The sequence below is a fragment of the Apis laboriosa genome, unplaced genomic scaffold (assembly GCF_014066325.1).
Source record: "Apis laboriosa isolate Shangri-la unplaced genomic scaffold, ASM1406632v1 scaffold19_cov150, whole genome shotgun sequence".
Classification (NCBI taxonomy): domain Eukaryota; kingdom Metazoa; phylum Arthropoda; class Insecta; order Hymenoptera; family Apidae; genus Apis; species Apis laboriosa.
The window spans coordinates 2,881,343-2,899,253 of record NW_025222278.1 but is presented as its reverse complement, the minus strand read 5'-3'; the positions used below and the strand labels follow the sequence as shown (position 1 = coordinate 2,899,253).

The window sequence follows — 17,911 nt, the reverse complement described above, 5'->3', positions numbered from 1 at the left end:
TGTATTATTCTATAGGTAATACGAATAGATAATACGAATAATATAATTAATAAAACGATTCAAATTAAGAGATACGATTATTATAAAAAGTATAATATGAATTTTATTTAAAGATTTAAAGAATTTTTACTAAAGTTAAATTATAGTAATAATATAATATATTATAAAAATGTTGCATTGTTGCATGTACTTTATATTCGTAATTCAATTTTTTATAAAAATTCTAGCAGAGATGCGAAAATCGTATTCTAAAACTCTATTATTTACCCAACTACGATACCCATGATAAAGTTTTCCAATATTTTAACCGAGATATATCGGTGGATCAAAAATATCGGAAAGTTATTTGAAATGTTTGCCTTTGTAAACGAATGTTGAGAAACTATATCACAACTTTGTGAAATTTGAATCTTTTATATTCTTTTAGAATTCAATTTCAAAGCTGAAGTTGTTCTTAATCTTCTGAAATACAAATTTTCTTTATTTATTTTCCATGATTTTAAAATAAATATATAGATTTTTCAATATTATATTTACTATACCTGTTTTAAAAAAAATGATATTTCTAACTATGAAATATTATATATATAATATTTTTTTACACATCTAATTGTTAACAAGAAATAATTTTTGTAAATAAAAAAATAATTACATATAAAATTAAATTAAAGAAAGAATTTCTAATTACCTAGAAATATATTGGCAATAAGTCTCAATTGAAGATTAACTGGAAGAATCAATTTGAGCTATTTGAGATCAATTTTTGATTAAAAACAGGGAAAAATCTGTAAAAATGATACTTTCACGAGCATCAAACGACTTATTTTTATCCCAGCCTATTCTATCAAAATCACATCGCTTCCAAGCTTGTTAATGCAAGATCACGGTTACTAAAGGTGATGAGAGATCTCGGTCTGCGAGTAAGAGGATGTTCGCGATCAAAGCGATCGGTAGCGGTAACGTGGTAACCGTAATCAGGTAACCGTAGCAGAAGGGGCTTAACACGTGTTGTCCCAAGATGCTGTTACACGGCCAGTCAGTCGGTCATCGTCTTCCATTGGTGTTCACTTTTGAAATATCCTCCGAGTGAGTGCCGCGCGCGAATGGTTCCCAATGTTCAACACGATCTTCGGATGTTTCACCGTTTATTCCACGCTAATGCTCTTACTCGCGGGTGTTGTACCGATCATGGACGCACAGTGGAGCGTTTCGTCGTGGTTGTCGTTCGGTATTTATACTTTGATCGCGTTTCCACGGAGCACGCACCAATGGTCGTTTCTGGGCTTGAACTTTTGGCAGAATCAGACCGTGGAGAAACCTTCGAACGAATTCAATTTGATCGGAAATCCAATCTCGAAGGGTAAGTTCTCGTGGAGTGCCGTTTCGTGTTTCTTTTGTGTCCACCGTTTCCCCGAGAACGTTCCAGGAACGTTCTAACATCGTGTGTTTGCCCCAGGGTTTTCATTCCTTTTCGAATCTTGTGTAGGATTCACGCAAGTGTTTGGCCTCGAATGGGATGACGTTGAAATGTTACGCTTTTTTCGAAAACGATGAATTTCATTCTTCCTTTAAATCTGGTTAACGATCGGAACAATGTTCGGTTAGATTTGAATCTGATTAATTTCGAAGCATTAAAAGTTGAACGATATCGTTTCGATCATCGATGAATTATCATTAATGAATAAATAGTATATTATATTAGAGCATGAAATATTTCCATATTTCGTTAAATTTCAAATGCATAAAACACTTACCCAAACTCGTAGCCGAACACAAGCCGCAAAGTGTTAATTGCCAATCACTAAGTAAGAGTAATTCAATCATCTTCCATCGAGGAGAGATCAGAAACCGACAAATTGATTACCTCGGTAATTGCGTGTTCATTATCGCGTGTCTATTGCACCAAACAAAATAGAATTCTAATCGAATATCGAGCGATATGTTTAACGCGATATTCGTGTAATTTTAATTACGATATTCATGAATTTATAAATTCACGACGGAGAAAATATTTCTCGTCCTATTTTAAATTTTCGCCGTACGTAATATCTGAAATTGAATTTACATGATAATAATAAAATAAAATTATTAGATTAAATTTGAGATAAGAATTTAGAAAGTGAATTAAAAGCAAAGATTAAAATTACTTCGGATTAAAATTCCTCTTAAGATAAGTAAAATTTCTTTTTAAGATAAGTACAAGTACGTAACCTTCATAAATCACTGTACATACCATCTTGTTTTCGTTATTTTATTCGATTTCTCGTTTTTCAACCCCTTATATGTATGTAGTTCTCGACTTCTTCCCCACCCCGGTGCAAGAGGAATGCCTATCACAAGACAAACGGCGGCAGGGCGTATGCATGAACACGTATGAGTGTCACATTCAACGGGGGAAGTCCCTTGGACGATGTGCACTTGGTTTCGGCGTGTGCTGCATATGTAAGTAACCGTACCACAGTCCGTATATCCTGTTTTATCTACCGTCGATTCATTCGGTGTATGAACGCATATTATATCCTGCGGTGGAAATTTCGCAGCTGGGAAATAAAGGATCGGTGCATAAACGGGTTTAAATTTACGAAGATTTGCACTCACTCCTCGCCACTGCTAATTTGTTTATACTGTCGCGTTGCTCTGTGCAATTAATTTCTTATTCTTTTCATTTTTCGTGCTTGCTACTTTATATTCTTCTTTCTTCCTTTCCTTTTCTTTCCTTTTCTTTTTTTTATTTTTATAAACAACATGACTTTTACGGTACGCGTTAGTACGTGGTCTTAGCATATCGTATATCGTAGATTTTTTTAAAAGGATTTTATTTTTGTGACAATTAGAAAACGAGTATCGAAAGTATTTATAATCGGGAAAGATTGAAGATTAAAATTTTGAATTCTTAAGAATTCTTGAGTTTCGATTTTTTTTTGAAACATGATGTCAAAGATATTAATTTTCCGAAAAGGAATTATATTTTTTTTATGACAAGATTTTTCTTGTTTAAATAAATCCAATACATTATATGTATTAATTATAATTCTTTTCTCAAAATTTTACAATTGTTTAAATAAATCCAATACATTATATGTATTAATTATAATTCTTTTCTCAAAATCTTACAATTGGAGATTTTGAAGAAAAATTGAAAATCTTCATTAGCAATCAATAGTCAATGGTTGCAATGTTATTCGTGCAGTATAATAATGACAATGCGATTGTTTTCTATACCACATTTGGGTAACTGTTATTATATTAATTGAACATATTTGCGGCGTATTTATTTGTGAAAATTCATTTAATCATGAATGCTATCAATTTGTGGAATTTTATATCATAGAAACATTTTGTTTTCAAATAAGTTTTACATCATATTTTTATATAAATGTAACGCAATCATAGAACTTATTTTTATGCAAAAATTAAATAAAAATTCTACTTATCTGCTTTGGTCGTTTCCACCCACATCGTGTTCTGTCAATCGTAAATTGTTTAGTCTATGAAAGCTTACTTACACGTACCACACTCATTTCACGTGAACATTTCACGGATATCGTGTCTGAAACTTTACCACGCGATGCACAGTACTATTAATATTGGTAGATTGAACTTGTGCAAAGATTTTACCACTTTCTGGTTTGAAACTTTCTTCACGATAATATAAACACGAAATGTACCGTAATTTGTGATAAAAACATGGTTGAAGATAGTTTCTCGAGAGAAATGAAAAATAAAAAATTGAAAACAATGTTTTATTCTTCGTTTGGAATAAAAATTGACTTTTATTGCTTGTTATCGAAGATTCTTTTGAATTTCAATTTAATTTTTTCATTCTATTACTCTCAAAAACAAATTATTATTTGTTATTGATATAATATTGTTATTAAATTAAGAAACAAATATTGTATTTTTAAAGGAATAAATCATCTCTAAAATCAATAACTTATTTTATCAAAAATTTGCAATTCTCTTCCAGAATATTATGTTTTAATATTCGAAATTTTTCTTCGAAAAAGATTAAAGTTGAATCTTTCTTGTAATTTTCTTGAAATTTGTAGATTTTTATCATTTTCCCTCCGAGTTTCATATGAAACTTCCAAAATATCCAATCATATTTTTTCCATTTTTTCCAAAAAATCCAATTTCCAATTTTGTCAAATAGGCGATCCTAAACTTTTGACCGGTAGTGTAACTCTTAAATCACACGTCATAACGAGGAGGATTAAATATCCTCCCCTCGTCCATTACAAATTACACGATTAACGCGACTTTGGATCCAATTAATTACACTGGCGTCAACAGATTTGCCGTCAGTGATCCCTAGATTCCCTCGTTCGAAGGGAACAAATGGCCTCTTGAAACGTGCTATTCTTCAGTTTAATCGGGTTTTTTACACGTACACGTATGCGCAAAAGTATTTGATACTGATACGTTAAAAAATATATGTATACGTTTAAAATTAAATTTTACATTATTATAATTATTATTATTTATACGATATTAAAGAGTATTAAAGAGTATTAAAATAACACACATACATGCACGAAATATCAATATATTCTTGAAATAACATTAAACATCCTGGAGACTTATTTATTAAGTTATAAATAATTTAAATTTGACGTTAAATGAAACAAGACGGAGATCGATAAGATACGAGGTCTCTGAGTAAATATATAACAGATTGAAAATGATAAGAAAATTATAAATCATGCATAATAATATATTTAATACTCTTTCAAAGGAATGCACACAAATTTATTACTAAACTTGATAGTTAACGGTATCAATGATGGCCGGGCGCAAGGAATGAATCTCGAGGAACACGCGCGCCTCTGTGGAGAGAAAAAAGAAACGAAAAGCGAGAGAGGGAGAGAGAGAGAGAGAAAAAAAGAGAAAGAGCGCGAGAAACAGAAGGAACAGGAGAAGGAATAACCCGATACAAGCTCGCGTGCCAGGGTAAAACGTACGGCACAAGTTATACAGTTATTTAATTGGCTCTCGTCTCGTTCGTATGTCCCAGATCTCCGGGTTTCGTCGACCTTTCCGCCAATTTCTTCTTTCGGGATCGCGTCTGAAGGCTGCCATGATTGCCCGTTAAGATCCTGCTACGAGAACAGCATCGCATTCCTGCCTTCTTTCTCTTTTTTCTCTTATTTCTCTTACTACCGTAGAGATTGCCAGCTATCAACAAGTGATTCACGTTCGAGGAATGTTCTCTCGAAAAGTGATCTCGCGAGTTTTAACTTCTTTCGTAAAAAGATCAGATTTTTATACATTGAAATTATATCGATACTTTCGAAATCGTGATTATTAAATTAGAAAAGACATGGACGATTGGAATTCGATAATATTTTTTATTTTTCTTGTTCTTTTTCTTGTTAATAATAATTAATAATTGTTTTCTATTTTAATCTTTTCTATTTTTGATATCTTTCTACGCGATAATAAATGACGATAAATTATTTCTTGTTAGTTTAAAAAAATTATAGTTATTTGATATCTGATAAAGATGTCATTTCGATCAAATTTAGATTGATTATGATTTCTCATCGAATTGTGTATAGCATTCTTCTGTTTCTCGTTTCTAACGAAATATGATACGTGAGCAAATTCGTAGAACAAGCATCCTTTTATTGTGTATACGTGCTTATTTTTAGGTTATACTTGATAACCGTTGTAGACTTTTCTCCTTGGGATCATGTATATCGGTGAGGATACTGTGTCGGACGCGAAAAACTCTTTAGATATCTCACACCACATCCTATACATATATTTTTTGTACGTTGATACATTAAAGTATTTCTGAGCGCCGTGTTCCTAGGAAATTTTCCGAAATTGAAGGAAAATTGAAAGGTAAAGTATTTTACGTTGGATTATATGGAATTGACTTCGTCTCTGATAAAAAAAAATAATAACTTTGTAAAATAAATCATATATATTAATATACCGTTTGCCTTTGACTGCTTATGAGTAATATTGATGTACATCATCTAATGTAAATTAAGGTATATTGATTTTAAATTGAGTTCTATTTAGAAATTTTGGTGACCTGAAAATTTGAATATTTTCGAAGATTTCCAGCTTATGATTATATATCAAATAATATATATCGTTCAGAATATTCAATAATATCTGATTTATTTTCGATAAATTACGATAAACAATTTTTCTTCGGTTTTGTTATTATAAAATTACGAGTGAAATTCTTGATTAATAGGTGAAATAGGTTAATCTTTTCGTTTCGTATCATTTTTAACTTTACTACGGTATCAGTAATATTCCTATAATAATAGTTTATAGACGTTCTTTAACGTAATATTCTAATAGGTATTACTCGAAGGAAGGTATTATGGAAACAGAGAGTATTATGGAAATACCGAAATCAAGTCAGAACAGTTCTCTAAAATAACATTCCGATCCCTGAACTTTCTTAACCTCGTATAAATATTCATAAGTTTTTAATATATTCCAAATATTCATCGAATTTTCATATTTCATATTTCATATTTTATACGTCTCGGTAATGAGAAATAAATATTAATATATTTATAATTATATTTATCATAAACTTAATTATACATTGAACTTAATAAATGATATATAATTACATCGTCAAGAAAATCGAATTTACATAAATATATTGAATCCTTTAATCAAAATAAAATTTAATTGTTCTCTTTTCATAATCCAATTAAATATCGTATTATAATCGATTACAGAAAGATTACGAAATTACGATAGATTACGAAATTTGATATAAACACAATATGGGAAACTTTCTTTTTATATTCATAGGATTATAACGGTAAAAATTAGAATAATTCAAATATTTTGAGGAAACCGTAGTGCTCTCCGTTGAATATCATTCATTAACGTTCATTCGAAAAAAAGATACGACGTGTAATAAAAAAAAGATATGACGTAATCACACGACTCGTTCTATCGCTTTTCAGCGTTTCCTAATCTTTCGTGAATCGATCCGAGAGAAATTATTTGACATAATGGTCAGAGGGGACAGCTTGTGGCGGGAATGTGTTGCTTTTCAACCAGTTCGGTCACTAACACCATAACCATCGGACTAACTGTTCTATATACTGTTATGCATATGGAATATGTTGTGTAGAAACTGTACTTTCGAACAGTTTCCAAATGCCGCGTCCTTGATTCCTGGCCACATTGTTTCTGATTTGCACGCATGATGCACGAAAGATCGAGAATACAATTGCTTGTAATCACAAAAATTTTTCTTTTAACAGATTATTTAATTTCCTCATGGACGGATTCGTCTTTCCAATTTTATTGCTCGTAATAATTTTATTATCCTCCTCTAACAAAAAGACGAGTTGAATAAGAAAGAAGATAAGAAGAAGAAAGAGAGGAGAGGAAGGAAAGAAGGAAGAAAGAGAGAGAGAGAGAGAAAAAAAACAAGAGGAAAAAATGAGATAAAAAGATGCACGTAGTGAAAAGGTCAGGTCTTAAGGGCGTAACGAGACGTCGTTCCCCGCAGAGACACCGCTCTGTAAATTTTTTAAACTTGTCTACCCGCTTGTTTTCCGAGCGAAGGGAAGCGAAAAATATCTGCGCACAACTGTTAACCGTTTCCTCGGGGTTGAAGCCAGTTGAATAGAACCACCGTCACTCTAAAACGACCGCTGAATGGCTGAATAAGAACTCGTTATCAGGGCTTGGGGCTGCTTACGAGACCGTCACATTGCGATTAATAATCCTCCGTAAAAATATTTTCGCAGAAAGTTTTCGAGAACTTTCCACGAATGATATTTAACCATGTATATAATAAGCCGATGTGAAAGCAAGTTTCGTCCCTCTACGATGAATTTCGCTTTAATTATGCGGGTTAAATGGTAATTACGAAGATATCTATTATTCTTGATAATTTTATGATAATTATGCTCGCTTTTTTTTTTTTTTTTTTTTTTTTAGAAATATTTATTCGCGATTCCCGATTCGTTTTTATTTTTTTGTTAACATTGTTTGTAAAGTTTCTTTCATTTTGAATATGAAAACTCGAATGTAATTGAATTTTAAATGTGAGAACTTGTGAGAATGAAAATTGACACCGATATGCAAATTAATATGGAGAAATTGAATTAATCAGTTTTATTTTGCTTACGATATATATATATATAGCTGGATTTTTTTGTTATTTAAAGAATTAATTTTTCTTTCTTTATAATATTTTTATTATTTTTAATAATCGGTACAAATTGATAAAAGATTAATCCACATGAAAATATAAAGTCAAAAATGATATTTTGATTACACCGAAAAATTAAAAAAAGATTTATAAGGAAAAATTTATATTAAATTTATATTAAATTCGTTCCTTTTGTTATCTGATGTAATAAATTTGAATAGCAGTCAAATTTTCTAAACGTTGATTTATTTTAATAAAATTTTGAATATAAATTTTGTTACATTCTACATGTTTATTCTACATTCGATTTATTTCTTAGCTATTTATCACTTTTGTAATAATTTTCTATTATAACATATCAATTCGTTTCGATCGAATAACATGTTTGAATTAGTAAAAATTTGAAGATGCCGTAATATGGATACATTTGCTAATTTAAATCATTTATTTTATGAAAATTCTTGCAATAAATGCGATTAACACTTCTGTATATTTCATAGACGGTAAATTTAATTTGCAAACTTGATATGGAGGATAATGATAAATTATTTATATATACATATATGAATGTTATTAAATTCATCATTTTGAATACGTATTTAATTAAATGTTTAAATTTCTATGTCACGAAATATAAAATGGATATATTATTAGCGCATTAATAAATTTAAACTCATTACTTATAATATTTCTCATCGTCCATCGTGTAATTGTATCATCAACGTATCCACCATGTAAAGAAATTGAATTTGAAAGAAAAATTCGTATCTAAATACGTGCTAGCCAATTTTCCAATTAGAAAATTTATTTCGCGCGTAATTTCGTCTCGACCAACGTTCCTTGTCTATTAATCTATACCCTGTTTCTCGAGTAAACAGGTATTATCGTATCGCGCATTATAATTCATCGTGTACCGTTGTCACAGTTTCCCTCGGTCGTAGGTGTACAAGTTCTTTTTCAACTTCTTTTTCCCGTTATCGCGGACAGAACAGCGTAAAAATATCAGCAACAACCCGATAAAAAGACGTGAGATTTAAAACGGGGAAGAAAGTTGGATACGTTTCTTTGGAACGTTGATTTTTTTTTTTTTTTTTTTTTTTTTTTCTTACCAATTCCAATGTATAATATACACGTGAATGAATAAATAAACGTGTAACTTTCCCGTGAGAAGTTATATGTGTTAATGGAATTTATATCTTCGCGATATGGAAGAATTTTATTCAACGGGAAAAATAATATAAAATATAAAATAATATAAAATAATATGAAAAGTTATATATATAATATATATATAATATAATATAAAAAGTTATATATATAATAGCAAAATAATATAAAAGTTAATATAAATGGGGAAAAAACAAGAATCAAGAATGTCGGTTTAAAAATAATTAATACAAAAAAGAAAAAGAAAAAGGCAGTAAAAGGAAATAATCTTCGACTTGATTAATTTAGCTTTGTGTTTATTCGTGTGTAAGACAAGGTAAATAAATCGTTGATATTATAATGCGAAGTAATATATAATAAAATTTTCAAACGAGATAGCAATTTCATAATTTTGTAAATTTATCAGCTTCCGTAATTACGAATATCTATATAAATATTATACGAATATCTATGCAAATATTAGATTAATCTTATCTCTCGAAAAGAAATTTTCCATCGATACGATCGATTACCTCCATTTTTCCTCCATCATTGTCTCTAAATTACCGCCGATTAAACGTTCGAGGAATTCGATTTCTACGTAACCAATGCACGCAACTGATCCTAAAATGGCAGGAGGAGGAGAGGGGGAGGAGGAGGATAGAACGAAAGAATCGTTATCAGTAGATCGTATCGGAAAACAAAACGCTTTCTGACCAAAGCGAAGCGTACTCGAATTCGTTGTTCCCTAGCGTTTGAGCAGCACGTTGAGAATCAGATCAATATTTTCGAGTCGATATTCGCCTCGTAGAACAAATACATACACTTCGCTCTACCCTTCTACTTTATACATTCTCTGTCGGGCGCATAGAAATGGCCATCGTTGCACATCCATCGTTTCGACCGATTCCACCTTGGTCGCTCTCTTTTCCAACCATATTGCTCATTTATCTTCCAGTAATTGTCCTTTCTCTTCCCTTCCTCCTCCCTCCTATTAGGTCATTGTTGAATGTTCCCGTGATTTCCCAGGGTTTATGGAAGAAGAACACCGTGAACATCTTTATCTCGAGTAATTGTTTTCACAATTTTCAATTGCAATTTTCATTTGCAATATTCCATGTACATAGTGAGTCATATCATATCCTTCGACTAACAAGTTAAACGCTATTAAAACTAACATTAATTTTGTTTTGTACGAAACTCTGCGAGTGTGTAGGAAGACAGAATGGGTTATATGATAGGTACAATTTTTTTTATTAGAAAAATATCACTTTGAAATATATATAAAGCTTTAATATATATTTTTTAAATATAAGTTTGTACAATGATACAAATGAGAAAAAAAAAAAAAAGAAAAGAAAAAGAAAAAAGATGAAATATACAATAGCATAATTCAGGCTTAATAAAAGACATTATATTTAAAAGAATATGAATTCAATTCCATTTGCTTAAAACAATATTATAACTATAAAATTATAATTATAAAAAACAAATATTATAACCATCCATGATCTGTTTTAATTTTGAAAACGAATAAAGGCACTTGCAAAAGAAATAGCCTCGGATACACATAAAATTAAATAAATTCGAATACGAATAAAGAAACGTTCAGGATGACCTAATAATTTTTCTTTCTTTCCATCACAAGTCACGGCAAGTTGCGAGCAAGAGGTGCAGAATAATCTGACCTACGTGATCAGCCCTGGTTTCCCCAACCTCATTGACTGGCCCATGAACTGTTCAGTGGTCGTGCGGAAGATCGATAGGCAGGTCAGCCAGCTAAGGATCGATTTCGTCCACTTCAACATAGTAAGCCACGCAACTCTGTCATTCTTTGCTCCACTAACGGCATATTAACCTCCCCTTTTCCCTCCCCCTCCCCCCTGCGATACTACGCATTCGTGATTTCACACACACACACAGACACACACACACACATTTTCCCTACCATTTTACCGTACACCCTCTACACCCTCGCCTCTTTAGACCTCTCTGACGTCCTTGGTCACTGTTGTTGGTTCACGTGAGAAACGAAATTATCGGTTGTACAGGACACTCGGCACGGTTTCCACACGTTACACACGTTCGCGTGTGGAACTGTTGACCCCTAATTGAGAACGCAAGCAAGGGTTCAGTAACCCGAATATATGTTTCCCCTGTTTCGTTTCGGTGTCCCTCGGTTGACATTTACGAGTGCCTCTGGGGAATTTCGACCATCCTCGTAAAATTCAGCCACGTTGACGAGCAAGATTATCACGTTTTAAATTAACTGGACAACCTTGGAGGAGAGAGGGAGAGAGAGGGAGGGAGAGAGAGAGAGAGAGAGAGAGAGAGAGAGAGAGAGAGAGGGGATGAATTTTTCAGGGTCTTGCGTTATTTAAGGGCGAGCCTGAATCGTATATCATTCCCTTTTTATGGTTTGTTTGTTGGATGGAATGGTTATGACGATAGCAGTTGTGTTGCCTCGTCATTTCGATAGAAACGTTTTCTCGTGTCGTGTCCGAGTTTTGATCGAATTTTTGGAAAAATTGATCTTCTTGCAATTTTCTTTTTTTTTTTTCTTTTTTTTTTTCCTTGAAGAATACATCGTGTCAAGTTCTATGCAGAAACGAAAAATTTATGATGTTAAAAAATTATATTTATATAATTTTATTTATTATATTATTTTATATAATTATATTTATATAACGTGGTATATCGTGGTGAAATGTGCACGTGAAAAAACAAAATGGTGGTAAAAATGAGAATAAGAATTGAAAAGGATTGATATCACTTTATAATTTAGGTTTACAATTTAGATAATGGGCATGTTATTTTAGAAGTAGAAGCTTTCAGGGGAAATGCGGGAGATTAAAAATTAAGATTGCAAAGAATATAATTGTACGTGATGGAACGTAGAAGTTCCACTGCGCATCCGAGGGTTAATGACATCCCCGTAGCTTCAGGCATAGCACAGGAATCGCGAATTACTATACTTTCTTTTTAAACAGTGTTAGAACGAAAGAATTGCACTTTCTATACGTATAGGTCTGTTGTGTATTCTATCATATTAATAATTAAATTTAAAAGCAATGAAATTTTAATGAAACTTTATTTTTCTGAAATATGTGATAATTTCTGATATTGGATAATTTATCGATTTTGATTTTGAGTCTACAGAAAGAATCTTGGACGAATTGTTATAATTGGAAAAAATTTTTGTTAATAATTGATAATTTTTTTTGGGGGGAAAATGTTATTGATTCTTTGCGATAAATTCAAAAATAATTAGATATTCTTTTGTTTAAAGAAATTTGGGAATGATAATTTTTTTGTATTTTAAAATTACTTAAAATATTCGAGAGAAACAAATGCCTAATATTCCAATGCTATTTGCAAAGAAAGTAAACTTAATGGTAAATATTTCATATTTACAAATTCTTTACAATATTTGCAAGAAATATATGAAATTAAATAAATCATTGTTTAATACTTGTATAAAAATACCTGTATATAATAATATGTGTATAATTGTTTTAGATATAACAATATAATAGTTTTTGACAAAACATTTTTGATTACATTCGTTAATATAAATAACCAAACCAGTTTCGTATTGGATTTTACTTTGTTCGTTCAACTGAGTGACCCATTAAACAAGATCACATGCGAGATACAAAAGAATCGTTATTTTTCAAGTTTAATTTTATTCGGGGGGAAGAAAGACGTGAAGCGTAATTTTTAAAACATTTTGAAATATTCTCAGTTTTTCCAACACTTATATCAATTTGATCATAGAAATTTTATATTTCATACACGTGTATGGATATATATATATATATATTTAAAAATCTTTGGTATCTGGAAAATAGTGTCTATAATTTACATAATTAAAAATAATAGATAGTAATAGAATAATAGTATCAAAAATTTAAAATGAAACTGAATTTTCGCTTTTCTCTAGAATTTTCTGATTTAAAAACGTTGTCAGTATGTGTATACGTTGTGAAAGCGGAATTCGATTAAAAACTCATACGGTCGAACAGTGAAAAAGGAATGAAATGCGAGGTACGAAGAATCTAATGGAAAATGGATCGTCAGGTATGTTTTGTCGTTAACAAGACAGCAACTAGATCTCCTTTCCTAACTTTTCATACATTTATTATTCACAACAGTTCTCCAAGTAAAATTTATTGAAAAGAACAACAACAACTTTTAAGATCGCATTAAGATCGAGTTAATGTTATTGACAGGATTATCGAGAATTTTGACATTATGAGTTTTATGTTGATTAATTTCTTTCAAGTTTGTTGAAATTTAGGAAAAGAAAATTATGGAAAATTGTAAAGAAAGAAAAAAGAAGTATATTGTAATAATTTTATTAATATTGACGAGAATTTTGGAAACTTTTCAATAATCATTTTAACGAGTTTATCGCGAAGCGACTTCAAATAGAAGTTCATCGAAAAAAAAAAAAAATAAGAGTTTTAAAGTTATGTTCAAGTTTTGCAGCCATTTTAACAAGTTTATCGAAGTTTATGTATAAAAGTTTACGAAAGGAAGAAATCTTCTAACGTTTTGGAATAATTTTAACAAGTTTATCGAAAAGAAGAATTTCTAGATTATTTTAAAGTTTCATTACAAATTTATAAAAATTTACGAAAAAAAAGTTGTATTAAAAGAAAAAAATATTTCGTTTTTTTGCAGCAATTTTACTTTGTTAAAAAGAATAAAAAACTCAACATTAATTTCAAGATTACGCTCTTTCAAGTCATCGCCTTATCCTTCACACATTTAATCATCATACTTATGCAAATTGAATTTAATAATTTTCGATAACTGATAATAAAACACATAAATAAGTTAACAATTAATAACTTACATTAGAACAAAATACAGTTCTAAGTATTTCTAAGTTAATTAAATAATCTATATTTACTGCCCAATCAGCTTAAAATAATTAATTTGTTATCGATAATTATTTATTTAAACCAGTGCTACAAAATACATCAAAGCTTTCAATTTAGAATTTCAAAATCAATCTCAATTTCTGTGAAACATTTCAGAGACAAAAATAATATTACTTGATAAAATTACGACTCAATTTTATATAATAAATTAAATAAATTATAGCGTGTCAATTAAGTGTCAAAGTAATTAAAAATATTTCAATTATCTTCCTTTATCTTTAGAAGAGATAAACAAATAAAGAATGAAATTATTTGATAATTATTTAGACTTGAAATAAGATAATATAGGTTAAGGTACTATGTTCAATAAAAATCAATTGCATTTATCGACTTGTCCATTCAAGAAATTTATCGATCGTCTTAGGGTCAACCCAATTCAAGGACTGGTGTATGTGACGAAGATATTATGGAAATTAGGAATGGCAGAAGCATATTTCACATGTGCGGATGGAACAGTGGCCAGCATCGTAAGTAAGAATTCCTTCATACCATGATTTTTTAATATTTTCACTTAATTTATCAATATTTTATTGTAAACCCTATTATACAGAAAATATTCGATACAAATACAATCACAATATACTTTTAATATACTTTAATATAGTTGATGGTAATTAAGACGAAATTTAATGGTATTGACCCATCAAATTTCAAAAAAACGATCTAAAAAATTAGATCTAATAATTAGATCTCATTCACATCAGAACGATCGAACCTTTTTTAAAATCAACAATTTCTGCTCTTAATTGCACCTCCTTAAAGGATCTTGATTTTCCATCTAGTGTCCTGGAAAAAATACAATAGTATCGAAAAATATAATTATTTTACAAAAAAAGGAAAAGAAGAAAGAAAGAAAAAGGGAATGAAAATCGAAGAATAAAATTTGATTCGACTTTAAATTATTTTACAGAGCATTGTATATATTTTCCATGATCCTTATTTATCAAACTGTCAATAATTCCCCTCGAAACTAATAAATCAAACTCGCATTGATAAATGTTCGCAAGGAATTCTCATTAATCCATCGCTTACGATTAAAATCTCACTAATATCGCGTTTCCACCGAACGACAGGGAACAATCAATCTCTCTCTTTCTCCCTCTCCCCTCGCCAAAAAGAACGAATATATGTGTTGGGAAACGATACTTGCCAAGACTCCATTGTTCGAGAGTAGCCTCTCACTAGGCTTAGTTAAGGGATCGATCGATCTTCTTCGATACAAGTTCCCTCTTTCGTGTCGAGTCAACTGTTTACACCCTCTTTGTTTTTCTCTTTTTCTCTTTTTCTTTTTTCCCCTCTCTAGTATACATCGACATGGACGAGGATCAGCCGTTGACGCTGCACTTCCGATTGCCCGATGGCCTCCAGTCCAGAATGTGGGAAATGAGAATCGTCCAATTGGACTTCGAGCAGCGCGCCCCTACCGGCTGCCTCCAGTACTTCGAAGGCAACAATGGCACCTTAAAATCCCTAAACTTTCTCTCGAACGGAAGATTTCTGGCCAATCAGGATTACTTACTCTGTATTCGTCAAGAAAGAGGGATGTGCGGAATCTCTTACTCGCCCTGTTCACCCGACTCGTTCAGAATAGGCCCGTCCAGGATGCAATCGACGAATCGTACGAACGCGAACGTGTCCGTCGCCGATCAGAGTCATGCAGTCACGAATTTCACCGAAAAAAGGAATAGCACCGACACGGGGTCTACGAACGCCACCGATAACGAGGGATCTGGATCGAACTCCATGGACGATTTTCTCACCTCCATGAACATGAGCAATCCAATGGAGCAAGAAGCCGATTCGTCGGGGGGGAGCAGCGTTTATGGGCAAGAACGATGCCGTGACAGGGTGCTCATTCCCTGTGACTTCGAGGAATTTATCACGGTAATGTTTTCACTTTGTTTGGGAACAGGGATGCCGAGAGAGGGGTCGGTTGATAGGAGAAGTTGGCTCTACCTAGGTTCGAGAGCGCTCACGAGGAGTGGCTCTTGTGATGGATAAAAGCTATCAATTATAATGTTACCAACTTTATTATGCCTCTTTGTTCTTTGTTTCTTTAGATTGTATGATGAATTGTATATGAATGATATGAATTGAATAGTCAAGTTTTGGATTTCGTTGATTACGTAATCAAATAATTTAACGACTATCGTAATGTTGGTTTGAAATGGAATTTGGTAAGCGGCTTGTTTTATCGTGTAAATTGTTTGATTTTCGATATGATTCATGTAAATTGTTTACTTTTCAATATTGATTGTTGTTTGAATTGAATTTAGAATACGATATAATTGTTCGATATTTGTAAGATAATGTTTATTTTTGTAATATTTGTAGAAAAAAATTATGGATAAATATTGGAAAAAGATACACTTACATTAAAATTATAGAAAAATTGTATAAAATTTTAAAATTTGTCTTTTAAAACAAAATAGTTAAAATCAAATTATTTTATTTATATTTAAAAAAGTAATATTCTTGTTTGTAATATTTTTGTGTATTTTGATAAATTTTTATAAGAATTTATAATTTTTGAAGAAATAACTTTCTGATTACTAGATAATAAAAATTTATTATAAACTCAAATATGCAATTGCCTTGTAAAACGAATTAAACGAGGTAATGCATTTTTGTAATCTCCTGCTCAGTTCTTCTTGCAACGGTAAATAGTTTCCAAGTAACGGTGAACACTATGAAATATTCCAGAGAAAAATTTATTTTAGCCGCAAGCCATGGATCAGTCATCTTAATCAAATCTTCCGATAAAAAATGTTTGAAATTGAAAAATTTAACACATTCCTTACAGTTTTTCTTTTCTTACAAATCTTCTGCTTTTTCATATTTCATTTTCTCAATAAATAAAAAAAAAGATTCTTTTTGAAAATCCTTAAGAATTTTTTATTTTTTAAATAAACAAACTTTTCGTTACTTTGTGGAATTTATATCTTTAAAGAAAGAATTTATTTCGTACTTTACAATACATAATTTTAAACTCAATATTTACTAGAAAATTTTACAGTATAAAAAAAGAAAGAAAAGAAAAAAAAAATATTAATTAAACACGATAAAATTTAACATCAAAATCATAGGATCAACTAACCTTGTCTCCTTCAACGAAGCAAATGTTCGTTACGTGTAACACGATGACGTTGGTGTTCCCAAACGAAATTTCCAAACTTGTGTTTGCAGCCTGGCAACAACGAGGCGGGTATTTGCAACCTTGAACATTGCGGCAATTCACTGTGCGATCGAAACCAGGTGGACGAAGAAGGCAACTGTCGCGTGGAGACTTGGGCAACGCCCTTTCGCATCAGGGTGGCCTTTGGCCCTGGAGAGGATACCGGAACCACCCTCGAGGACAATATTGGAATGTGTCTCGTGTACGAGCAATTATCCTGCATGGCTTGAAGGTATGCCCTTCCAAGTGTGATAAATAAATGCGAGGATGAAACGCTTCACGTTTCACCAATTATCCAAAGATCAATCGCGATACAATATTCGAGGAAGACGATATATTTTCGTATTTGCTATGCTGATATATGAATGATAAATAATTTTAAAATATAATTTAAAAATTTAAACTTTTATAGACTGTTTATTGTTATGAGATGAATTTAGATATAGAAATAAATATATAAAATGGTTAATTATTTTTGATTCATTATGTACA

General features: G+C 31.1%; 1 protein-coding gene across 1 annotated transcript; it reads left to right on the top strand.

Annotated features, from left to right (window-relative positions):
* Positions 1–1,113: 1,113 nt before the first annotated feature.
* On the top strand, positions 1,114–17,649 carry LOC122712188. Its single transcript, XM_043931618.1, has 6 exons — positions 1,114–1,360; positions 2,293–2,442; positions 10,944–11,104; positions 14,609–14,711; positions 15,548–16,128; positions 17,431–17,649. Exons 1-6 carry the CDS (start codon positions 1,114–1,116, stop codon positions 17,647–17,649), a joined length of 1,461 nt encoding a protein of 486 aa, XP_043787553.1.
* Positions 17,650–17,911: the final 262 nt, after the last annotated feature.

Excerpts from the sequence above, each read along its gene's own strand:
- LOC122712188 (XM_043931618.1), top strand. The coding sequence starts at position 1,114 with ATGTTCAACACGATCTTCGGATGTTTCACCGTTTATTCCACGCTAATG. Across the intron at positions 11,105-14,608 it reads ATTTCGTCCACTTCAACATA|GGTCAACCCAATTCAAGGAC; the intron begins GTAAGCCACGCA and ends CGATCGTCTTAG. Across the intron at positions 14,712-15,547 it reads ATGGAACAGTGGCCAGCATC|TATACATCGACATGGACGAG; the intron begins GTAAGTAAGAAT and ends TCCCCTCTCTAG.